At 47.5% G+C, this 26,533-nt stretch overlaps 1 protein-coding gene across 1 annotated transcript; it reads right to left on the reverse strand.

Moving 5' to 3' along the window:
- Positions 1-413: 413 nt before the first annotated feature.
- On the reverse strand, positions 414-26,394 carry hcn2b (hyperpolarization activated cyclic nucleotide-gated potassium channel 2b). Its single transcript, XM_037470566.2, has 8 exons — positions 25,635-26,394; positions 24,084-24,507; positions 21,294-21,455; positions 14,351-14,569; positions 7,740-7,886; positions 7,390-7,630; positions 4,844-5,008; positions 414-1,420 (listed from the first exon to the last, which is right to left on the reverse strand). Exons 1-8 carry the CDS (start codon positions 26,348-26,350, stop codon positions 453-455), a joined length of 3,042 nt encoding a protein of 1,013 aa, XP_037326463.2. The 5' UTR covers positions 26,351-26,394; the 3' UTR covers positions 414-452.
- Positions 26,395-26,533: the final 139 nt, after the last annotated feature.

Genomic DNA, 26,533 nt, shown 5'->3' on the forward strand with positions numbered 1-26,533 from the left:
ACGCGAAACAAAAGAACACAGACGTAACGTCCAAAATAAACCCACAAATGTGATGCTCTCGTGAGAAGAGTTTTAGTAGTAGTAGTTATACCAAATTAAATTACTCCTGATATCCCTGATTTCCTTTTAAGTCCTGTTCGTGTTAGCATTGAATGTGATGAAAAAGAAGTATGGTGAAAACAGACAGTAAATGAAGGAGGTGGGAAGATGCTACTTTACCTCTACTGTGCAACTACTGTAGAGTAGAAACGCTGCAGTTTCAAAAGTCCACGAACAGACTTTACGTCGTCCCCCTGCTGTCGCTCGCTCGACGTTCATACATTCGAGTCAAACTGGAGAGAGAGAGAGAGAGAGAGGAGGAACACCCCCCCCCCGAACCGTCTCCCAGTGTTCCTGCAGATAAGCCCCCCCGCCCCCCATCGAGTCAGTCCTCCACAAGAGTTCGATTAAGATCACAAGTTTGAAGACAGCCTGGATCTGATTTTGATGTGGTCGGTCTCGGGAAGGCTCACTATGGAGTCTTTCTTGGGTAATCCCGAGTCCCCCGGACCTGTCCCCGCACCGCCCACGGCCAGCCCTGCCCCGCCCCCGAAACCCTGCCCAGAACCAGTCAGGGACGCCATGGGGAAGCCCCCCACGGACATCTGATGGGGCAGCACCACCCTCTGTGGTACGGCGCCCCGGGAGCCCGCGTGACCTGCCGGGGCGTGAGGGGGTCCGATGGAGGTGGAGGAGACTCGCGTTGACCTGGGGGGACTCGGCGCCCCCTGCTGCGCCGCCTCGTGAGGCAGCGAGGGCTGAGAGGCGGACAGCGCCCGGGCGTCTTGGCTCAAAGTGCCCATTTGCAGCGAGTGAGTGCTGGTGCGCGAGCTGGGCCGCTGAGCGAGGCCGGCGGCGTGCTGCTGGGCCAGAGAGAGCTGGGAGCCCGAGGCGGGACCAGCCAGGGCGCCCGAGCCATACTGGAACCGGCCCCCGAGCGCCAGCGGGCTCTGGACGGGAGGGCTGGAGAGGACGGGAGCGAAGGCACCACTGGCGAGGTACTGCGACGGCAGCGGGGACGCCGAGACGGGGCCGGACACGCTCTCCACCACCTGGAACCTCCTCACCGTCCTGGGGGACTGCAGGCTCGCCGCTCCCATGGAGTTCCCCTGCGCGGGGGAACAGAAGTTCATGGCCACGGCCTGCTGCAGAGTGCCGATCGCCGAGTGCTGGGGGTGGGCGGAGGAACTGGGAGAGTTGAAGATCCCCCCGTAGAGGGGAGGGGTCATGGACATGGCCCGCGGTCGGGGCACGTCGACCTGCTGAACCATCTCCCGATCGTACTTGACTATTTCCTGGATCATCTCGTTCTCGCTGTTGTTGAAAACACCCGAGTTCAGGTCGTGCTGGACTTTGTGCATCAGGATTGAGTTCTTCTTGCCTGCAGCGACAAGGAGACAGAAAAACAGCCAAAGTTTCACAAGCAAAGTTTGGTCCCCTAGTATTATCCTATGTCTTCTTTTATTCTTAGAAATAACTGTTTCCCTGTTTCCCTTCATTCTATTCTTGGCTACGGTGGATAGCGTAGACTATATATGGAACTGTCAAGACATTTTCTACGTGCACAAAAACCCCAACACTTGACACATTCTCACATATATAAAAAGGAAAATACAGAGCATTATACTTTGCACCAATTCCTCGATATGGGGAGAGATTTTTTTTTGCAGGAGAGTCTGTTGCCATAGCATTTGTTTTTGGATGTACAACCTCTCTGATGGATACCTCCTCAGTGTCTCACTTTGAAAAAGGTTTGTCTTCTGGTGAGTTTTTCCTCATCCCATGCTGCAGGATGATTTGTGTTGTACCGATTGTCTCTGGCAACATTTTCACTTGTGAGAATTGGCTTAAAAATCCGCCTGGATGCACAGAAATAACTTTACATGGCAAGTGTTTTTTTCTTTCTTTACATTTAGCCCAAGGAGCAATTAGGGGTTGGGTGTCTTGCTCTGTGCTGGTTTTCGCGGCTCACCCTCTCTACTCCACGCGCCACCATCTGCTGACGAGTAACAGAGTCCCTCTTAGAAGTCCCGCGAAGAAGCATGACGGCTAGATAGAGACGTCACAGCGGGAGAAGTGTGTGAGCGATTTCCCCCTCCTCTAATCTCACAGGCCGCGGCGGAAGAAAGAAAACGGAGCTCGTGCGTCACAGAGCGGCGAGGTTCAAAACCCCCCCTCGGGTTAGTTACAGACTGCCGCCTCCGAAACCCGCTGAGAGGGATCTTTAAACGGAGACGTCTGTCCTCCTGATGAGTAACGAGATGGAGCCTATTTGTCATCGATTTTCTTTGACGTGTGATGAGTCTTGAGATGAAGGCTAACCCGCCGGCGATGAGTCAGCCGTGTCCTTCAATACGTTTAAGAGAAAATGAGTTCAATCAGACCGGTGGCCCCTCGGTGTTCGATGCATTCCAACGACTGAACCCCCGGCTGACTGGTCAGATGACGGAGTAGGAGACGGCAGGATTCATCCTTGATGGACGGTGCACTGCGCTGGGGCGACAAACGCTTTCATCTTTTGTGTCGTTGGATTTTGCAGTTGGCCGGACCGGGTCGGTACTGACTGTACCGAGCTCGCACAGAGCTGCCAGGGACTGACCGGCGCAGCCAGGCGATGATGACGATGATGACGATGCTGAAGGCCAGCCACAGGGTTGCTCTCAACAAATGCTGCTTAGGGAAGAAGAATGGAGTCAGAAAAAAAAAAAAGATGTCCGCCTCGTGGCGGCCATCTTGGCTGCAGCCGGATGATCCACCGTCTGCTGTACCTCGAGGACCAAGCAGAACTCACAGGTGACGGGAACGTGGCCCCCGTGTCGTCACTTGGTTCCCCTGATACTGCAGGTGGTCAATAGAGCTGGGGAGAGGGCCGGGTTGTTAGTCAGCACAACAGCCTGATCGGCATGTAGTAGCGAGGTCACAAGGGGCGGGGTGGTGAACTCGTCCCACACAGTCAGAAGCCCGGCCAGAAGGAGATGGACGGGAGGGGGGGGGGGGGGGGGGGGGCAGATCTAGACCTCGGTGAATCCTTCGCCCTCCTGACATGCTGCGTGGGTTCCATCTGTGGAACGAACAAAGTCCAGGCTTGTTGACAATGTCCCCCCCCCCCCACCCTCCCACCCCTCCCACCTGCGGGGTTTGGAGCGAGGAGGCGGAAGGATACCCTTTTGCTGTCGAAAGTCACCGGGTCGCGAGAGAGTTCTTCCGCAAGTCTTCTCCGTAGATCCGTCGGGGAGCTCAAGGGTAAAGTACACAGGCCACACGGAAGAAAGCCGAGGAATAAAGTTGACACTGTAAAGGTGTGTGTTGTGGTTAGAATTTGAATGAACTTTGACCGTCAATCAAAGCATACAAACGAGTGGTTATTCCCCCTTACAGAGAATCTGTCACACTGCGTTTCCAACGCGATGGACACGCCGTCTCGATGTCGGAGTGGCTCACAGGTCAGAGACTTTTTATAGAAACAGATGAACGGCTGCTGGAGCAGGCCTGGCTCCATCAAAAAAACACAAGTCATTATGTTCCGTCAGGCCGAACAGATCGTAAATAAGCTCCGCTGCTCACAGATGCACGACAAAAGAAATCGTATATGTGTGATGGAACAGAAAGATTTGGTTGATGTTTTTGAAGCAGTGGATTGTTCTTGCATGTCTAATGAGGAACTTATGGCGATGCATCCAACAGTCTCTCTCAAGGCTCGAAAGCGACACGGATGTTGTCATTATCGAGTCTTTATTGTATTCTTAACATTGCCCTCAGTGCTTATGATCCAGATAGAATCTTTGGACTGAACACTGTTCAACAATTATTATATTACTCACATTTCAGCCCAGGGGGAATGTTTGGTCAGCGGTTTGGTCCTGAGGCACAAAAAAAAATATGTGAGCCTGACTGAGTGCTGCTCATGTGTGGAATCTGGCTGCTATGGCAACAGCTGGCAGATGTGGGGCTTTTACAGTGTGGTCATGTAACATGAGCAGCACTGGGCGACACCGGAGGGCGTGAAAGACGGGAGAAAGTTGTTTGCATCGTGAGGAGGAGAGTTAACTGTTCCCGATTCTTGGCCAAGACGAAATCTCTAATCACGTTTGTGTGCAAATAAAACAAATCAGTAAATCACTATAGGGACAGAACAGGAGGCACAACACAAATCATCCTGCCCGGTGGTTCCTGCCAGGACGTGTCACACGCGTTAAATGACTGTTTTCAAAATGTCAAATAACCACGGGAGGCATTCAATTTCCACGACAGACTTACAATCAGGAAACGAGATGATGAAATGATTTAGTGGAGAATTTTTTTTTTTTTATTTAACCACCACTGACTCCTCTCCTCCTTTGCACACGCCGTCCCCTCTCACTCAGAGAACCGCAGCTGTCAGACATGGAGTTAATGAATGAATTTGTTTTCCTCCTCGCGCCTGGATTCATCTCATGAATGACTCATGATAGACGAGGCGCCGTACCTGTGGCTGTAATCAGCGACTAAATCCCCAATGAATCCCCCAATAGGTGCGGATGTTAAGATGATTTGTACAATTATGAGTTGTTACCATTAAATAACTCGCATGCCGTTTATTTGACTTGAGAGGAACTGAGTAAAAGTAATCGCCGCGGCAAGATTTTTAATCCGTTTACAGGGTCACTCGTCAACTAGCGATGGGAAGTGAGTCCTATGCCATTTTGCCGGGTTTTCTGATAAAGAATTGCACATATGGATAGAATTTGGAGTAAAAAAAATGATTATTATCGTGCATCTGAGTTAAAAAGGTCTCTTAAAAAGGCCTCATGTGGTGCAGTCTTACCTATTCGGTCCAACCTGTCAATGGCCACCGTCTCGAAGGCCCTCCTCATCATGGGGTACTCCTCCAGCACCTCGTTGAAGTTGTCCACGGAGAGAGAGTACAGGCGGCAGTAGGTGTCCGCTCGCACGCTGGCCGTCCGCCTGCCGCGGGTCAGCAGACAGATCTCTGGTGGCGGGGGGGGCGCGGGGGGTGTAAGGAGACGGGGGGACAAGAGGAGGTCAGACTCGGAGACAAGAATAGAGGAATAGAGGGTATCGTACTTTGTGGTTCGTGTGAGGTTGTGTGAAGGAAGCGCTCTCTGTATTTGGGGATGTGCAGCCAAGCTTCGTTACATTCAGTTCCCCCCCCCCCCCCCACCCCAACCACCCCCCCGCCAGTATCTTTATCTCCTCTCTTCTGACTGTTGTCTTGACAACCGCGTGGCCTCCTTTTCCTCCCCGCCTGAAAGGTCGACCTCCTCTGACTCTGACTGGAAATAACGAGACGCGGGGAGACTCCATTAAGGCGAGCGCGGGGGGGGTGGGGGGGGAGGGGGGGGGTCCAGCTGCCAGCGGGGCGGAAGAAACAGGAACTGTAGTTCAACCGCAGAGTGACTGTCTTTAAAAAATGAATAAAACCACAGCTAAATGAGTGTTAATTAGCGGACTGGTCCATCCTTTTGAAGCTGCAGTTGGTGCCTTTTTATAAAAACAAAATCTTTTACAAACTGTTACTACATTTTGACAGCAGTTCATGAGGCTGAGAATCAGTGAAAAATGATAATAAACAGGATCCTCTGCCTCCTCTTGCAGCTCCTAATGGCATTTGCGAGAAACAACCAATCAGCCCCGAGGGGTCTCTAAAGCGCACAAGCGCAGCGGGGTTTGATTGACAGCTGCGTTGGAGACTCCTCGACTCTGATTGGCTGTTCTGATTTTGCCGAGGCAGAAGCTAACGCGGGAGCACTTACAGGAAGTCTTGCACGGATTATCTGTCTCGCGCACTTCTGTCACGAAGAGCAAATATGACACATTTCTTATCATACTTGTGTGAAATAGGACTGTGAGCTTTATTACTGGCGTGTCCTCCTCTGCATGTGACCACGCTGTCCATTGAAAACAGACACCGTCACACACGCACCGCCGCTTTTTATTCACAGAGTATTTAAGTGCGACCTTGAGCGTGGCCGTGCTTCCTGCCTGATTAAGGATTTATATTTCCTCTGTAGATTAATGATTAATAGCGCACGCTTATAGATGGACAGAGGCTCTACTGCATGATCCTCACGGTCAGTGAACTGCGTGAACTCCGTTTGGACAGAACCATGTTTTGTGGCATTAGAGCTGCTGTCTAACAATACATTTGGTGAGTTGGTCTTATTTCCGTAGCTTTTGTCCAGTCGTTTTTTGAGGGGTGGGTTTAAAGCAATTAAGATACTCTAGTTTAGTGAGAGTTGCGTAAAAACTCTCCTCAGAATCCAAAAAAAAAAAAGCCCCAGGCGTCCGTTCAGATAATTCATTTGCGATCTTTCTGCTTGTACAGTACAGTACATTTACATATGGCCAGCATCATTAGTGGGATGTGATGAGAGAATTTACATCCTAATGAAACCGCCTGCATTAAGAAGCAGTTCAAACCAGTCGCTAAGAACTTTTTTTGGGTTGATGACTTTTTCCTTCCCTTCAACCTTGGGTGGGCTGTTTTCGTGTTCTCATTCCTCTCCTCAACTCATTTATCTGCATGCAAAAGGAAAGTGACTTTTGGGGCCACATGTTGTGAAAGCTTTGTCAAATAACCAGTCACACAAACGGATTGTTACGGCGTGAATGCGCCACTAAAGAAAATAGTTTCCAATATTTTCAAAAAATCCAATACGCCTTCAAGCAGATATTTGCCGAACTTGAGCGAGTGTTGCGCGCACCGTTCCTCCAGATAGCTTTTGTAAAATAAAAAAGAGCCAAAGGCATATTTACAAAGCCAAGAAGTGTAAACGCACGTGACGTTACTGAATAGCAATGCTATCAAATCAGGGACCTGATGTTTGTGACCACGTATCTAAACACAGGTAAGTCCCATGTTGGGCATGACATCACCGCCCATTCACTGCAAACACCCCCCCCGGCCCCCCCCTCCCTGCCATGCTAATGAGCTGTCACTAATTGGACGTGTGATGTGCATGGGCCACATTTACATTACTGCCCGCGAACCCTGATCTGCTGCAGTGGACAAATAAAATATAGTCGGAATTTCATAAAAAATAACAAGATTTTTCAAAAAAAAAGTGTGTGGGTTTATTCTTCTGCAGGCCTTTGTGGCGCCGCTTGTTTCCAAACAGCCACAGAGGGACAACAGATGGAGAAAGAGGGGCGATCGAACAAGAACTTCAAGTGAAACCTCAAGGGTTTTTTTCCCTTGCACTGCTTCTGGCTAAAATCGTTATTTTAAGTGGTGACCACACATCTGTGGTATTACTGGATTTCATTGGCACTCGCGGTGTCAACAGCTATCCTATTTTACCGCTGGACGCAAAAGCGCAGGAGAGAAACACGTTCCACGAGGTGACAAACCTCCAAAGTAGGAGCCGTCCATCAGCTTCATGCCGATGCTTCCTTTGGTCAGGACGCTGACCACGCCGTGCTGGATGAAGTACATCTTCTTGCCGACGGTGCCCTCTCGGATGATGTAGTCGGCGGGCTGGAAGACCTCGAAGCGCAGCTTGGTCAACATCGCCGTCACGAAGTTGGGGTCGGCGTTGGCGAACAGCGGCATGGTGGCCACCAGCTTGCGGCAGTTGAAGTTGACGATTTCCTGGATTTCGGGTCGGGGGAAACAAAAAAAGTCTCACTCTGCACTTGGCGGATCAGGCCTTTTGGTTCCAGGGGAACACCCGTAAAGGACGGCTCGTTTCCTCGCTTACCTCGCGCAGAGGCTCGTTAAGCTCCTCCAGGATGCTCTCCTCGTCAAACATCTTGCCCTGGTACCTGTGCTCGTAGTAGTCGTGGATCTTCTGCCGGAAGTCTGCCGGCAGTTTGTGGAACGACATGTACTGCTCCACCTGCTTGTACTGTGGGGGAGACACAAGGGGCGTCGATCGATCAGAACTCAGCAACCCTTTGGTTCACCGTGACGGGACGAGGTTTTTGAGAAGTTCATCTGGGCCGGGCGGCTGTGGTGTAAGCCCTTTTCTTTTCTCATTCATGCTCGAAAATACCTCTTCTCTCAGTCTGTAAGAGGCGCAGCTGTGCAGATCTCGTGTGAGGGGTTAGGGTTAGGGGGGGGGGTTAGGTAAGGGGTGACGAAGCTGTCAAGGAAACACGACAGCTCCGTTAAGCCCTCCGAGGATTCATCAAGTAGAGAGAAGAAAGATTCTGAACCGTATCCAGCTTCTCTCCCTCCCTCTCTGTACTAAATGCTCCATTTGATTTATTACAGGCTATTACGCACCATCGCTGTGTTTTCACTCGCAAAATTCGTCGTATGTGAAGTTAAGGGTTAGGGAACATCCCGAGAAGGGGTGAGAGAAACCAGACCAACAAGATGACCCCGGAAACCGGCACAGGACGCGGCTTGTTTTCCTGTTGTATCAGCAGCAAACGCAGAATGAATGGAACCCCCTGGTCCAGTCGATCGACATCCGAACCGAAATGTCATCGCGTCATCATTTTTGTCCCCTGGGACACGCGTGTGAAAATGTCGCAGGTACATTTATTCCCTCAAGACGTCCCCCGAGATTCACATTCCCGGGCACAGTACTCTTGATCATCGATCGCCTTCAAATCGGATCACGTCTTTCTCGAGACTTTTACGCAAATGTTTAAGCAAAAAGTTAACGAATTCAGTCGAGTTTCACGGTAACCTTTGACCACCAGGGTCAGTCGGTACCTCCTGGAGTTCAGGTGAACACATCTGAAGAAATTCCCTCCAGATGTTCCTGCGATGCCGCCCAAATTCATTGTAAAACAGAGGAAAGCATCAAAGCAAGAGGCTTGTGAATGAGCTGTTCATGGACTCAGCGATCAATACTGTGTTGTTGGAGGTCTCTCTCCCTCTCTCTCTCTAATAAATTGATTGCGTCCTGTGGAGCAGAGCCGCCGTTGTTGTTTACAGCTCACCTGCGGCGGCGTTTGTCTTAATCAGCAGCTATAATTTGTTTTCCACCCACCTTTGAAGTTATTGTTGTCGTGGCTGTCACCCTTCGTGTAACGGGGGGGCAGGGAGAAAAAAAACAAAAACTGTATGACATAACAAGACTTTGCCTTAGTTATGTGCGTTTGTTAAATCAAATAAATTGCTGCCGCTGAAGATAAAGAGATTTTGAAAAACCACTCAGTTTATATTTTTCACAGGTGAGAAATGAAAAGGAGGAATCAGTGCAGGAACAAACAAGACGCCTCCATACAGGGCACAAATAGATCACTAATGATAGTGAATCATGTGCATTAGTGGGCAATATGGACCTTTTCTTTTAATGAAAGGTCCACATTTAAAGGTATTTTAGGGGTCCTCTGTAAGCTAATACTTAAGTCTATTTGAAGGGTCCCTCCTTCTGGGAGGGGTTGACGAAGTGACCCTTTATGCTTGTAGTTGGCACCATGAGGTCGCCAACAATCACCGGAAGCTCGAGTTCGCTCAACACCGCGTCACAGACGTTCGGGTCGGAGGAGAAAATTAATTGTGATACGCTTCACACGGCACATCGTCAAGTGTGTTCCTTTCTTTGAATGAGTGCTTTTTACATAAAGGAGAAAACTTTGGCTCGATGGAAGAACGCAACATTTGACTCTGTTTTCAGGGAAACTTCCTTCCTTCATTTGATCTGCCTTTTACACCGAATTTCCCTTCAACAGCTTACTTCTCCTTCCCCAATATAATTATATTTCTTCATACCCTGATGCGCCAGATGGTTTGTTACACAGTCGATGGAAACTTTGGCTTTGAAAAGAAATAACACTCGGCAGCTGGTTGTGACGTGCGCACATCAAATATATACTAAAAAGACATGCATGACTAAAGCAAACTCCAGAGGGATCGCTTACTTTAATGAACCACATTATGAAATTATATCTACAAAAAAACAATTAACTGCATCCTTTTCCTTCCGATCTAAACCAATTTTTTTTATCTTAATCTCATTCAGCCTTGATTAGTTTCCTGGAGCCACACGTCTTCTTCTGAAAGGAACTTTTGGTTCATATTTACCCTCCAGGATTTCAACAACAACTAGATATTGTTCATTTTCCACTCATCTTCTACCCAAAGTCAAAAAGGTTATCCCCTCACACAGCATTAATTATGCAGCGTCCACTTTCCTAAATCTAACTCTGCGGCCCGGGATGCAGATACGACCGGACTTAGATCCTTCTGCAGTTTACTACTTAAGTATAAAACTAAAAAATGCATTACATTTCTGAAATCCAATCTGTCCCTCTTGGCTTCCCGACACAAAGCCCTGAGTTGGTGGCTGGCGAGCACGATGCATGGCTGTCACTGTAAGCTGCCACAGACGGAAAGGCCGAAATTGAATTGGACCTCCAATTAACGGGCCGTGTCGCTAGGGCGCCAGGGCCCCGGATTTGTGACGAGTCTGATGTCTGTGCGTTTGTGTGTGTGTGTGTGTGTGTGTGTGTAGGCGTACACACACTGTATCATGAATTACTTGAAAAACTAAATTAAATGTTGCACGACTACCACAGAAAGCTCAAGTTGTCCGTGTTATGAAACGTGCGATGCCTCGGGTGGTTTTAAATCATAATGTTGATATCATAAAACATCATAAGAGGATTACTTAAGGGTTAAATTGTGGTAAATGTTACAGCTATCATGGTTACTTTCACGGTTGGATCTTTCACTGCTGCTTAAGGAACCATCTCCTGACTCTACGGAAGCGGAGAAGGGACCTCGGTGGTCGCTCGTTCACGGTTTAATGGTGTCAGCATCCAGAGGATCGGGGCTCGTCGCTGGAGGTCACATCAACCCAAAATCAGACCAGCTTGCTCATGAGGGGGGGTGGTTACATAACGGCTTACGCCCTCCGTCCATGTGCGGTGTCCACTGGCAGATGGTGCAGGACGAGAGGGACATATGAAGCGGGGTATGGCCGGAGATGGGGGGGAGCAACGCGGGATGAGGGCACCGGTCACCCCGACGTGAAGAAGAAAGGGGGGGGGGGGGGGCAGGGGGCGCTAAGCTGCTGTCGCTGCCCCTGTTTGTACTGCAGTGATAATGTCGGGGGGGAAACTAATGGGGAAAACAGGTGAAATAACAAAAAGGCAGCAAAGGGTGAAATAATTAGCGAAAGTATCGGTTTAGCGAATCAAATAGTTAAAGTAGGAATTAGAAAACTGAAATAATTAGCTAAAGTGGAAATGCATACACAGCTGAAATTCATTAGCTAAAGGAAATGTACAAGCGGTTAAATAATTAACTAGAAATAATTGATTGTTCAGCTTCACTGAAAGTTTTAATGCAAATTCAAACGGACCTAAACACCGACAACTCACATGAATGGCTGCGTCCCTCCCTTATCTCCCATTTAATGTCTTTGTCTCTATTTATATTCCTGTTAGACCCAGTAGACACATGTGTCCATTATGTGATAAAGCAACAAACAAACAAAAACAAAAAAAGACCAGCCTGCTTTGTTTAACTCTTGATCCCACAGTAAACGGTTCAAATCCTCATCTGGACGAAGAGAGCGACGGCACGTTGGGCCTGGTTCATTACTCAAGTGCACAACTTTATTTACAAGTCACTTGTACGGTCTCTTTGTTCCCAGTGCATTCTGTGTGGAGGAACGGTTAGAAAAATCAATGGCCTACGGGTCAGGATAGTAGAGGTACAATTAGGCCACTTAGCCTCGCTTACAATTTTGCTCAGTTACCACAAGCGTGATCGCAGAAAAAAGTACCTCATTGGGCAAAAACCTTCATCGGAAAAGAGACGTTGGTAGTAATACATCTGCGTCTTTTCGTTGGCCGAGTCGGAGGGTCAGCGAGACGCCATCGTGGGGTCCAAAGCTTGCATGATCAATGTTCGGGGAAAGTGTATTTTACAAATGGACACTTGGTGCAATCGTATTAAGATCAAACACCACGTCAGTGCTTGAAGTCACTGGGAAATTCGACAACAATCTGCAAAGAACTTTTTGGGATGTGCCTAGTAACTAAGAGCCAGAAGCAACAAATAATATAACCTTATTTGCAGAGATAATAAGGAAATGAGAACATTTGAGTGGCCCTTATTAAAACAAAGATAACAAAGTTAATTCACAGGGAAGCAACGAGGCGAGAATGAAGTAATAAAAGACTAAATAATGAAGAATGAAACACAAGGAAGATGTAAAAATAGAAAACATGATCAAAAGAAAATAGATTTTTTTAAATGCATGCGGAAATAACACAAGGTTAAAAGTTGGTACGATCAAAAGGCAATTACATAAAATCAGTTAGTGAGTCTGAGCTTCTGTAGGTGGGTCAGTCTGCAGAGAAAAGCAAAATCCTTGCCTCAGTGTCTCAGATTAACGTCCCATACCCTCAGCTAGCGTAGCATTGAGGTGCTAACACTAGCTATTGATTTGCTAATGTCCTCTGCTAATGTTAGCTCCACAGGTTATAACGGAGAAACATTTTACAAAAGCACGTCTCGTTCCAAGCCCTCCGGAGAATCACTATCGAGCGGGCTGATGCTACGCTACGATTGCCCGGCTGCGTTCGAGAGGGACCTTTGTTTTGCGAGAATAATGTGTGCAGAATAAACCAACCTTTTAAATGATGCCTTATATCGTCGACCAAAATCACCGGGGCAAAACACATCGCTGAAATGTATTTATGTGCATCAATCATACACAGTAATACACAAAGTTCAGTATGCTAAGTGGGACGGAGCAGCCCATATCCATTGATGATATTTTCATTCCCTGCCGCATTTACCATGCATATATTTCTGACACATGCATACAGTAGCCTCATTACTTTTTAAACACCAGCACAGCTGCTCTCAAAAGCCTGTTGGTCTGCTATAGGCTAAACATCACGGATCCTCCCGTGCTAGCATCACCTAGAAAAGTAAAGCAAGGCGATCATCTATTCAGCACATTGCACAGGCGAGCCAGAAGCAGTAAAATAAAGTAAAATAAACAGCCAAAGCGTCGCATGACTTGAACAAGAGACGTGAACCCGATCACCCTTTGTTCTCAACAGTGACCAGAGGCGTCAGCCAAACAAGCAAAGGCCGGCCAATCACGCGTGTTCCAATGACACTAACAAGACGCAGGGCGCCATTTTTTTTGCAGCAGCAGCAGCAGCAGGACTGCGCTCCCAGCGGCGCTTTTGATCGTCCGCCGCGCGGATGAAGACCTCGTGGAGGTGCAGCCGCGCACATCAAACCCCTCGGGAACAGATGCTGTCCCTATCAAAACCCCTGGTGTTCACATGGAGCATGTATTTGCAGGGTGCACCGTAGATTACACCTCCTTATGGAGCGTCCTCCCGGGGCCTCGTGCCGGGGGGCCACAGATGGAGGCGCCACTGGAGGGTACCCTGGGTAACGTAATCCTGCAGCCAGCCCCCGGATTTATTCCACCATCCAGCCATGTCCTTTTTCTCAGATATCTGCAATACGGTGGGCATCGACGAACAATCAGCAGCAAGTCTTCCCAGAGAAAGGGTCCCAGTAACTCCGGATAATCCACAGAACACACCGCTTTGGGATTATTTCAATATCCCTGCTACATGACATTGCAACCGTTCAGAACACCATCTGTGGATTACTCAGAATAACAAGAGCTGCTGCTGGATTTATCCAAAGAATAGTTTTGGTAAATACTTTTATTCGTTCTTCTTCTGGGAGTTGGATGAGATCGCTGATACGTCATTTCTGTCCGTTTTAAGAGGTGATCAAGGAACTTTACATTGTAAAAAGAAATAATATTAAAGATATGTATTCATATGAATGTAGGGCCGGAAAACAGATGAACTTGTTAATGAAACTTTGCACAGAGGCAGATATCTTCCTGCTTCTAGCCTTCATGCTAAGGTAAGCTAAGTCATGCTAAGCTAAGCTAAGTCATGCTAAGCTAAGCCACTTGCCTCCCATCTCCAGCATCATGTAGATACATGAGTGAGATCTTTAATTCAATCCAAAGTAAGAAAACTATAACGAAAATAATCTTGAGTCCCAGATAGCTGTATGATGCTTTTAAAGCTACTTCGAGGAACTTTAGTCATGTGATGATTTTAATGATTAGGGTTTCAGCGACTCCCCTCATTTTGTATTGGAGATTTTTAATCTGACCCGGTGGCATCAGGAATGACCACATGGCAGTAACGGATCGTCTCACTGAAGGTCTCATTGAGCTTCGTGGGTCTTAAAGGGGCATCGGTATTCCATTGAGACTGGTTTCATAACCAGTTAACAGTAACTAAAACTCAAAATTCAACACTTTGATCACAAACAAATTTACCGTATTGCAGGCTGCTACTAAGAAAGACATCACACAACCTGGTAAGTTAAAACGAGCCGGATCCGAACCTTTTCCTGATACTGGCGCCTGGATGAGTCCAGAGACTGGATGAGTGCGGTGGCGTGGCCGATGAACATGGCGTAGCAGGTGGCTCCGACGATCATGCTGAGCATGGTCAGCCAGATGTCCGACATGCTCTCCGGGGCTTGTCTCCCGTATCCGATGCACAGCATGTGACTCATGGCCTTGAAGAGGGCGAAGGAGTAGAGCTCGCTCCACGAGTCGTTCTGGGGGGGGAGGAGATGGAGGAGAAAGCGAGTTAGGAAAACCCAAATATGAGGAAGGTCATCATGATTCTGACTCCAAAAAAATGAGACATTCGCCTAGCTTTAAGGCGGAGAGCCTGATCGCCATCGTCAGTGAGCGGCCTCGCCTTCCCTCTCGGGCCAAAGCAGGAGAAGAACAAGGAGCAAGCAAATAAAAGCGTATTAATGAGCGGCCTGTATATCTGCCTCCTCCAGTTATGCCCCGTGATTGGTGCTCAAACACTCAGTCAACCCTAATCTCCCCCGTGTTAGATTCATTATAAAGTCGCTGATCTCACATCCCCCCCTCAAACAGCTGTGGTTTATACACACACACACACACACACACACACACACACAGTCAGAGCGCTCTCTGTCCCTCTCTGAGACGAGTGGCGTCTTCAATCACTGATTGACTGCTTGGATTCGTATCTGATTTGGGTTTTTTCCAGGAACATTTGCATTTCATTTGAGATTCAAATTTGGTGAATTTTTTTTTTTTTGTTCTTGTTTTTTTTTGGGGGGGGGGAGGCGAAAGAGGACGTACTGCAGGAGGCCAGGATGAAAATGTGCGTTTAAAGGGACAAGTGGAGTAACCGCGTTGAGAGAAAGTTATCTCCAGCTTTGATGTTGCCTTTAAGCTTATGATAACCGTCAATATTTCAGACAACCTTAACACCCCCCCCCCCATGGCGAACAGAGCCTCCAGTCAGCCGTGAGCACGCTGGTGGATGAACAACAGGGGGAAGGAAGCCCTGAGCCGGAGCCCAGGTAGAGGAATAAACACCTTCTTACACATGGCTGCATCTGTCTGTCTTTCTGTCTCTCTCACACACACACACACACACACACACACACACACACACACACACACACACACACACACATTAAGACACAATATATCAGTGGACAGAGCACCAGAAGAAAATAGCTTCACCATCTTCGGGATCCATCCTAAATGTGGTTACATTACTCTGTAGGAAGGAAATAATTAAATATTTAGAATGAGCTGATGCTGAGAGGAAGCGAAACCTTTCTGGCCGTGATCAACTGTCATCTATTAATAAAGCTCGTAACATTTATTTAAGACAACATTACTGTAAACTCACTGAACTCACCTGGCTTTCATGCAAACTAACGAGCGCAGTGCAGGCGAACTATTTCAACACATATACAGTGTTTTATTCTGAAAGGCACCGTAATACCAGAAGATTCACCTTCAACGGGCCTCGAGACCATGAACCTTCTCGTTCACTGCGACTCCCCCAACAAGCGGAATCAAGCTTCACGTTCATGGAGCGCGTGAGAAGGGAGACGAGGGGGGGGGGGGGGGGGGGGCGCGCCTCGGGCCTCGTCCTTCGCCGCCACGCGGTAAACTAATTCCACAGAGACACCGCCCCGGCGACCGGGAGGCTCTGACGGGCGATGCCATTGGCCTTCGATCTCCACCCATCGGCGTGGACCAGAGCTAATTGTGCGTAATACGTTTAGGCCGAAAACACAGGAGGCAGTGGGGGACATCTATGACACACATGGGGGGGGGGGGGGGGGGGTTAGAATAGTGAGTGTACGTGCATGCTGGCACGTCCGTCTGGGTCTACATGCTGTTTGAGACTCAGCATGTATTTGAATGTGTGTGTGTGTGTGTGTGTGTGTGTGTGTGTGTGTGTGTGTGTGTGTGTGTGTGTGTGTGTGTGTGTAGGGGAGCCACATTTAGATCACACTGACATTTAGGATTTGAATATGTAACCTGCCAGAACAGACCGTGTTATTAACGTTAGTATTTATTATTCAGAACCAGCGTGATTCTGTCTGTATTTATAATTTAGTAGCAAACCGGTGCGGGAGGCCGGTGGATTTATCTGCATTATCAGAGTGTTCATGCACGGTTAAATTGGGTTGTGTGTTATTGGAATTTCAGTGTTTTGGGGTGGCTGAGAAAAATGGCACCGTAACAATTTGAAATGCTTAACTTGAACTGGGAGATTTACTTTTCTCTTAAAACTACAACTAACTGCTTTTTAAAGGGTTTTGTTCGACCAAATGCAGCGTTTCTCTTTCTGATGTCGGAAAATTTGATTTGCTGATTTGAGCCTTTACCTCAGTATGGAGATCTTTTATCAGCTGATTCCTGTACTGATTATTGATTTGTTCAGAGGTGCACTGGACCCAGTGGATCACAGCTCAGCTGCTCACCAGGCTCTTAAACTCAAACTCAATAACAGGGTTAGAGTTTATTGGCTTTCATACTTTAACTGTCTTAGGAATAGGGTTGGGTATCGTTCGAATTTGAACGATTCCAATTCCTGGTTTCAATTCCGGTTCCCAGCGATTCTCGATTCCGATTCTTTTAAGAGGCAGGGTCAAAAAAGTTTAAGTTTAAGATATTTTAAATGAGCTAGCTAACCAAGGGTCTTTCTGAAGGAAATAATCTGACCTTCTCCATCAATGTTAATTCTATGAACTTTTTTATTAACTTTACTATTAATTTCTAACAGGGCTGTTTTCAACTACAATATGAATATCAAACTATGAACTTCAATATTGTATAAACATTATAAATTATGAATATATTTTAACAGGGGTACACTTTCCTCCAGAGAGCTTTATTTTTAGAAACCTCACAAAAACACATTTACACGTGAGTGTGTGATACTGCAGGTACCTAAACGTTACCTTGCTCCCACTGATGGACGAACCCTTGGAATCAGAGGAAGAGGCGGCGCAGCGCGTCAAACACCCGGCACCCGCGCGCGCACGCGCGCGCACTGGTCTGATGCGTCACAAATTCACAACAACCGGGAGTTTTTTTTTGCCGAGTTTTCGGTTTGTTTCGAGAAGTGTAACCACACTTTGGACCGCCGACGCACGCTATACATGTTCGATCGCGCTGTTCCGCCAACACTTCCGGTGGACGCTTCTTCGTTGGTGTTCAGCGGTTTTTGTTTCCGGTCGGCGCCGGCGGACTGAGAATCGAAACTAGGGCCCTTTCTCAATATGCGTTCTTGTGTGGACTTTTGTTCTCGTGGACTCGTGAAACGTCATCAGTCGCAGCCCGAGTACTGTTCCAATTCTAAAGTCCGCATCTGGCCGAGAACGGTCATAATACCCGGATGTGACTCGCCCCGCCCATTTTACCGGGCATGCATCGGAGCAGGCTCGTCTGTTCTTGTGAGAGCCAAATATCCCAGAATGCATTTCACCTCAGCAACAGGCAACAACGACAGAGGAAAATAAACACAACTTTATGTCGAAGTTTATAAATACTACTTTTTTAAAGTAATGTAATGTAATTTTCTGACTGAATAGTAAAATATTTAAGTCAAAAACTAAAATAAAAACGTATTAGCAAGACCAGCTGACGTGGTGACGTCATCAAGTCAGCTGCTGTTCCAATTGCGGAAATGACCGTTCTCCGTTCTCCCGAACCTGCGAGTCAGGACTCCCGAGTCTATTCTCGCGGGAACGCGAGTCCGTTCTCGTCGTCTTAGGTATTGAGAAACGGCCTAGGAATCAAATTTTACACTTTTGAACGATACCGGGTAAATAGCAAAGCTAGTTCCGATTCCAATCGATTCTCGATACCCAACCCTACAGAGGAACAACTTCCTAACAAATAAAGAGATGAGATGAAATAAGCAGCAAAGGAGGAGAAGAGTCTCACCTATTTGGGAGGGTTAGTCTAGTTTCCTCAACCCGGATTTATGTTTTGAGTCGACAAAGACATTTTAGATCAGGTCAGAAGTCACAGACATCAATGGAGCCCAGCAGGGAGGAACACCACACGAATGGTCCCCATCTGTCAATTAGCACTTTCTAATGATACGGCACAATTTTATAATTGATAGCAAATTGGTTGGCTAACCCCCCCTCGCCCCCTCCCCCGGCAGAGTTTCCCACTTTGAGCGCCCCCACCTTGCTCTGAGGGATCCACCTCGTGTCCTTTGGCCTCGTCCTTCACAGGACTCGGCCTGCGGATTGAGACACAGCTGCAGATGTCGGTGTGCAGCCATGTGCATCCGGTCCGTTGGTGCAAGATGTGGCCAAAGCACCCAAACCCAACGTGTGCTGCTTTTCATCACGACAGGCCCTGCTTTTAGATACAACAACGCTGGGAAAAGCCCCTCTTTTTACACATTTTTTTTCCTGTACATCAAGTCATTTCACTGCTTAGCTGAATGTGACAAAAGGACTTTTCTTTTTCCTGAAATTGGGTTGGTTTCACTGGGGCAACTTGCCCCACAAACACAGCAGCTCCAAACAAACTGGCCAGAGATCTTTAATCGTTGCTGCCTGGACCTAGTTTACTCAAGAGTCAACATTCTCCAAACGTTCCTTCATTTCACTTATTATGATCACATAAAAGTCTGTTTCAATTCTTTGACCAGCTTGCATAAGGATCCATTTCCACTCGCCTCGCCTTGCATCGCCTTTATGCTCTAAATCACATATAAATCACACATAAATGTTTGTCTCTGTCACATGTATTTCACAAAGGAATATTGTGTTTCTGACCTTGTTTACGCTAAATAATGCAACGAACCCAATTAGTGCTGTAAGAAGTTGTTGAATCGTAAGAAAGAGTCATTCAACTCGCACACACACCAGATGCTGGGGGGCATGTGTGTTTACGGTGCACACAAACACACACACACACACACACACACACAGGTAATAAAGCCACACAACTGTGCGTACCATTGTAAGAGCAACCCTTCTTGCAGAGTGTCCCGATTGACCCACAAGCCAATCGGGACGGAGGCCTGAACACTCTTTAAATGACGGAACCGCTGTCACGTGACCACCCCAGTGCTGCAGGAGCCTGATTGTCGGGCTTATAATAAACGTGCACATCGCGTTTCTGAGGGTTTTGAAGAAGAACATCACACACACACACACACACACACACACACACACGGACAGACGCACGTGCACGGATGGAAGGAAGTAGGTGCGGTGGTGCACATCCGAGTGCAGGGAATCAGGTGTTGCTTCTATTAGAGCCTGAGTGCATGGAAGCGAGGCACGGGGACGAGTATGGTTTTAGCAGCGCGCCTCTCATGGGGGGGGGCTCGATTAGAGCGGCGGGCCGGCGTTCGGGGCATTAGGCAATGGACAATGGGCTCAAACGACGGGGCGTCGCTCACCGGCATCAAAGAGAAAATTTGAGCAAGGCGAGCTAGAAAAGAGCGGGAGGGAAATTGGGGGGCGGGAGGGGGGGGGAAGAAGCCCGACATGCTGAGAGACAGCCATTTATATTCTCTACATTCCCCCCTCTTTGGAGATGATGACCATAATGCACCGCTGTAATGTGATGCACAAGCTGCCTGGTGTGAGATTGCTGAGAAGGGGATTGACATCAACACAAAATGAATATTTGAGGTGGAATTCGATTCTTAATTAGAGGCCACCGTGGTGTCAGAATACGTTGGCAATAGAACCTTCTCCACAAAGTCACTTTATTCTCTCACTGAGCCGACGTCCACCGAGTCGCTGGTGTTCAGTGTATCGCTGGAGATGAAACCAGAGATAACGAAGCCGGATGAAGCATCTCGGTGCAAATCTCAGACGACTCCCGGGAAAGTTGTATAGTGTATGAGGTTAAAAAAAAAAACGGGAAAAGCGAGAGGTGCAGCGAGGCGGGTGTGATTGGAGCAGCTCGCGTCCCCCTCCGGCTCCGTCAGCCGGTGGTTATCTCTGGTACGTGTGACGAGTCAGACAGGAAGGAGGGGATTAAGCCCAAAATGATAAATACACTAACGTTTTATGACACGTGGTGGAACAGTACAGCCTGATCAGTTTTGCATTTATAGTGCACAGTGCAGGTTGTTCATTGGAGGTTATGGTTGTGGAAAATCTGTTTGCATCCCAACTGGTATCAATTAATTTAGATTATGGTCTAATCCAGGGTACTTTTGGTAGTTTCTTAAGATCAAGGTTTCATGTTCAGCAATTGTGAAGAAATCATTTATTTTTTAATCCAACTTCATGTTGATTTGGAAGCTCTACTTTACTGACTGTGAGTTTTTGTTTCCATTTCTAAAGTTAAGAGACGGGTTTTAAAGAGAAACTTAATGTTTCAAGACGTTTTATGCCCCAGTTTGGAAAAACACAGGCAGGTTAAAGGTTTAAAGTTTTGAAAAAAAGAAGGATTTTTTCACTAATGATCTGGTCTAAACTGTTGTCTTTCATGCAGCTCGTGTTTTTTTTTGTGAGTGTGATTTATTTTCTGTCATGTCAGCATCCATTTAGGAGATAACCTCTCCTTAATGGCCCATCTCCCAGCAGATGGCCAGAAGCTACGGGCCGGTCAGAACGATGGGAGCACATCTGAGAGGAGACGCGAATAACAAAGAGAGAAAGAAGCCGCGTGAAGAGAACCGAGGGGGGAAGCGGGCTCTGTTTTCCTCCCTCGCACACTGGCATCGTCTCCTGGGTTTAACTAGAGAAGCTTTAATTGAGGCCGCTCCTGCGTGTGTGTGTGTGTGTGTGTGCGTGTGTGTGTGTGTGTGTGTGTGTGTGTGTGTGTGCAGACTCAACCTTAAACAAATCCTATTTCCCCATCTGCCTGCCGATAGCACACGTCTGTGCCCCGCGGGGGACACGTTTTTTAACGCTTTGGCTCTGCAGACCACTTCGCGTGTTGATTTTCCCGGCGTTTTTTTATTTTATTTATTTATTTATTTATTTATTTTTCTTCGCTTACCACCATCTTGTTGAGGGAGACCCAGCAGTCGGACGGAAAGTCCTGCAGCATGGGGACGAGGAACTGGAGACAGCCGTCCCAGTGGCACAGCAGCAGCATCATGCCGATGAGGTTGAATATTCGCATCACGGCGCTCGCCAGGTCATAGGTCATGTGGAAGATCTGTCGGGAGGAGCAGGGAGACAGAGATAGATGTGTGATGGGAATGAAAGAGAAGAATGCACAGTAAAAAAAAAAATCTGAACAATGCTAAAAGATAATGCAAATAATATTTTATTTTATTATGTTTATCTACAGCTTACATTCTTCTCTTTAAACTGTATAGACTTATTGTATTTTTTGTTGTTGATTCGGAGCAAAATAAGATACTGTAACATATAAGTGAGACACTATCATTATTATTATCATTTTCTTCATCAAAAACATCTGTATGCAACGTCTGGAAATTACACTCTAAATCAGAAACTCAAACAATGAGCTAAAAGAGGCTGAAAGAATCCTTTTTCTCGCTATAGGTGTGTGTCTGCAGCGCATAGAGAACATTCTCCTGCCCAGATTCCTCAAGAAAAAAAACACACAAAGGCAAATTTCTCACTTTGTCCGTGCACGGCTGGAGTTTCAAAAATCCCATTTATTTCGTTGACTTTATATTCTTTGAACGTACTTCACACCTTAGTATGGCACCTATTAGCTGTCTGTACATTGAACACCTCCTCCTTAGCATCAAGGTGTTGTTCCTACTTGGTGGACATTCAGATATCCATCAAATATACGTTGAGATTCCTCCTCTTTCTTCACTCGTCTGCACGTTTTAAGTTTTCTTTAAAGATTAAACTTTCCCTACTATTTCTCTCCTCTAATGGCTCACGGGGACGGGGGGGGGGGACGTGTGATTAGGCAGCATTCCCATTGTGACTAATGAGGCTCCTGGACTAATTGCACCCGTACAGACACCTGGCCATGTGTCACTGTCGCGCCGCAATCTGGGTCCAGGTCACATGACTTCCAGACCACCACTCGCGGTCGTTTAGAAAAAGGGGCATCTTCTCCACAGCACGCCGGGGGAAGAAGAAGAGCCTGGAAACAAGCTTCCTGCTGCAGGAAATTGCTCCGGTTATTCAAGACAACGCTTATCTGTGCTTCTGTGTTTGGGGCTCTGCTACACACACACACACACACACACACAAACACACAAGCACACGCACACGTCTGTCTATTCAGAGATCCTTTCAAAGATATCTGACCTGTTCTTTTCTATTCTCTTTTTTTTCTTCTTCTAATGGGCACCGTGGTTGAGTCGGCGGGAGTTAAGTGCTGAAATCATCACGACGCCGCGAAAGATCTTTTGGGAAAACCCTGTCACACAGCAGCAAGCCGTGCCGTGCCGAGCCGAGCCGAGGGGAAACCCAGCCGGCCACGTCTGGGTGGAGCAGAGCGGAGCTCAGCTGGACCGAGCTGAGGCCAAGCAGCACTCTGAAGCGTTTGAGGCAGTAATTAGAGTTCTCCTGCAGCTCAAATAACCTCTTTGGGAAAAGACAAGAGGAAGTTACTTATCACCGTGAGGGAGCTTTTCGATTCAGAGATGCATTAATGATACAAATGTGGAGTTTCCCTTTGTGTTCAAAATCACGTGGTTAGTTGTATTTGTGCAGTGTGTATGAGAAATAACTATTTCCTGATGTGTAATGTGATCGGAAGGCTTCAATGCTTGTAATGTCATAGTTTTTCTAAACGGTAGATTTTGCTACGAGAACAAAGAAAAGGTGATTAGTGTCTCGTTACATTCCGGAAATCCCTCTTCTATTTCCCACTAACTAGAACAAATTCACAAACTCTTAATGGCACTCCAGCCATCATCCAATCAGCAGACTTATTGCTTCAGGACATGAAGTAACATCGGCTTCCGCGCGTCAGGGAGTAATTACACAGAGTATTTGATGAACTACTTGATTACTGACATAAAAACCGCTGCATCACGTCGTCTCAGGGTGTTACCTCCCAAAGTCGATGCCGACACTCATATCCAAACCACCATCAGCCTTTCAAACACCTTCAGACACCTTGTTAATGTTTTGAGCATGTTTTTTTTGTTTTAAGATAGCACATTTCACAGTTGACCAGATCTACTTCATCTGGTGGAAAAATCGTGTGACGGAGAAAATGTTTCTAAATAACATCCAACTCTACTTTGGGAATTCTAACCTCCAATTTCAAGGATAGCAATGCATCTGTAATGTGGCCACGTTATCGATCTAGTATGCTTTCCAGCTTTCATTTGACAGTATTTTTCACTATTGTTTCTTTGTAAAACTGTATACATTTTATGAGATCAACACTAACAATAATAAGAGAGCTTCACTACAGATGATGCATAGAAGAAGAACAAATTAATGGTGTAGATGCTGCTATGAAATACAAGTTTTATTATTATTTTTCTGAATGTTTTTGTTTCTATTGATGGTTAAGATCATTTGAGTTGTATATATATATATATATACAGATTGTATATAGATTTCTGCCCACACACTTCAGGTTACAGATGGGCACAGCTGTGCAGTTGGCTTAGATTAGCGTGACAACGACCATCTCCTAAAAATAGCTCAGAATCCACAACAGGCCTGCTTATCTTCTCGCGTTCTGCCCTTGGGAACGTGTTCCTCTCCCAAGGTCATCACTACATGCGTGCGTCAACTTTTTTAGCAACGGGGGATCGAGGCCCGACGCGCTCCGTGTCTAAATGGAGCCATAGAGGAGATTTCGTGGGCTCTGGGGTGGTGGACCTCCGCCTACCTCCTCCCATTGGTGGATGTAGCGGATGAGCCTGGACAGCCTCAGCAGCCGCAGCAGACTGAGGATCTTGGTGAAGCGGACGATGCGGAGCGCCCGGGCCGTCTTGTACATCTCCGAGTCTATCCCCCTCTCCACGATGAGGAAGATATAATCCACAGGTATGGAAGAGACAAAGTCCACCACAAACCAGCTCTGCAGGTACTTCCGCTTAATCTTCTTGGGATCCAGGATGATCTCGGTGTTGTCCTCGAACACGATGCCGGTCCGGAAGTTCAGCACCAGGTCCATGAGGAAGAAGGTGTCGGACACCACGTTGAAGATGATCCAGGGGGTGGTGGTCTCCTCCTTGAAGAAGGTGATGCCGACGGGGATGATGATCAGGTTGCCCACCATGAACATCAGCATGGTGAAGTCCCAGTAGAACCTGAGGAAGAGGAGGCGATGGTTAGAGTCAGAGAGGCAGCCGAACCGCGAACACACAGCGTCCCTCTTCTCTTCTCGCTAAGGGGCCTGTATCTTCTCCAGGCGTTGTAACCTAAACCATCTGACTCAAGACAAGGTCAGGCCAAGGAGAAGCACAGGGGACAGTAATATAACGGGAAATTCAAGCCGGCTGCAGCTTATTCCAACTCAAAGGACAACGGAGGCCATGTAGAGCTACTGGAGGAGGATGCCTCAGCATTTATCACAGAGATGGAGTCCCATGTAACCCAAATAACTGCTCCACAACTCTTAATCACTTTGGGAACTTTAAGCAATGCATCATCAGAGCATCAGTGCCTTTGAGGTTAAACAATTTTTCCATCAAAAGAAAACTGATTTACAAAATCGTTGATGATGGATCGATCTTTTGGCTGAATTTACTCTTCCGTGTTTTATGTGATCTTAAACTGAATATGTTTAACCTGCTGGTTAGAGAAAACACCACATTTAGAGCACTGCTTTATTCCTAGATAAGTTTTAGCAAAGAAATAGACCCCTTGCACTCTGCGTTTTTCATGGTATTTCAGATGAGGTGAAAGAACGCGAGAGCCGCCTCAGCAGAGGGAGGAACGATGGAACAGCGTTGCTGAGTCATGAAGGTCCCCACACAAAATTCCAAGCAAAAAAAAATCCCTAATTACGCGTTTTATGAGAGTAAAAGTGGTATAATATTGGTTTTATCTTCAGAGAATTGGAGGAGCTGTCCGTGGTGCTGAAACAAATGTTCAGCTCAAACTCAGGAAATTTCTAGCAGTAACGTTGCTATTGTAGCTTTAATCTAATTTTCGACTCATATTGAAACAATTTTTACCCATCAATAATTCATTATCAATGTTCTAAGCTGAATATATAAATATCAAACAGATTATTTATATATATATCATCTTGGCTCTAGCTAAAATGCTTTTTATGGGGGACAAACTATATTCTATACGGTCTATATTGTAAAAACCAGGCAGTGTGTTAAAAATAAAATATCAATATAACCAAACCCTGTTCTTTGATTGCCATGCAACTCAATCTAAAGAGTGTGCACTGTTAATGGACCTGACTCCATTGGACCCGTACCTGAAGTCGCTGTATGGGTGGATAATCCAATTACCCGCAGACTTTACGCGCTCCTGCTCTTTCTCCACTGCCTTCTGGCTGCCAAACATGCGCAGGGAGAACTTGTTAACTCCGGGCTGAAGCATGGAACTAAACTGCCGCTGCATGTATGTCTCCCGAGGATCCCCATCATCCGGCACTATCTGGGAGCCGTCCTCGGCTTTGGTGAACGTGACTGAATTCCTCGAGTGCTGACTCGGAGTCTGTCCTTTACCGGTCGGCGCGTTGGAGAAGGACACCCTGGAGTCCTTTTTCTCCAGCGCCGCCGCGCTCCGGACCTCCGCGCCGGGCCCCTGCGCCAGGGACCCCGCTGAAGTGACGGAGCCCTCCATGCGTGCAGCCTGTCCCTCCCGGTCCTCGGCGGCCACTACTCCATCCGCCCGCTTCTCCTGCCTGGAGATGAGAGAGGAGAGGCTCCCTGAGCTGGTCGGGTCCCTTCTACAGTCTCCGTTTTTGTTGCATATCATACCGGTGGCTCCCTCTTCTATCACGCCCGCCTCTGGGACTGCGTCCCCTCCAGCAGCAGCAGCAGCACCGCCACCCCCCCTCCGGCACAAGAGAGCAGAGGCTGCGCTGACAGGTGCGGACTCCTCGTCGCGCAGGAGCCACAGCTCGCGGCTGTTGGAGTGTTTGCGCGCAATGAACGCGGCTCCGCCTCCTGGGGGGAATTTCCTCATCTCCTCACGGGGGCTCGCATGGTCCTCGCGTCCGGCGGACCTAGGGGCGACTGGCGGGGGTCGAGGCTGCTGGAGTTTGGGCTCCTCCTCGCCGTCCTCCATCACAGGCGGAACAAAGACAAGACGGCGGGGCCCACCTCCTCCCCCCGAACAACACACGAACGCACAAGGTTCACACCTTGA

Source organism: Pungitius pungitius, chromosome 7, assembly GCF_949316345.1.
Source record: "Pungitius pungitius chromosome 7, fPunPun2.1, whole genome shotgun sequence".
NCBI lineage: Eukaryota > Metazoa > Chordata > Actinopteri > Perciformes > Gasterosteidae > Pungitius > Pungitius pungitius.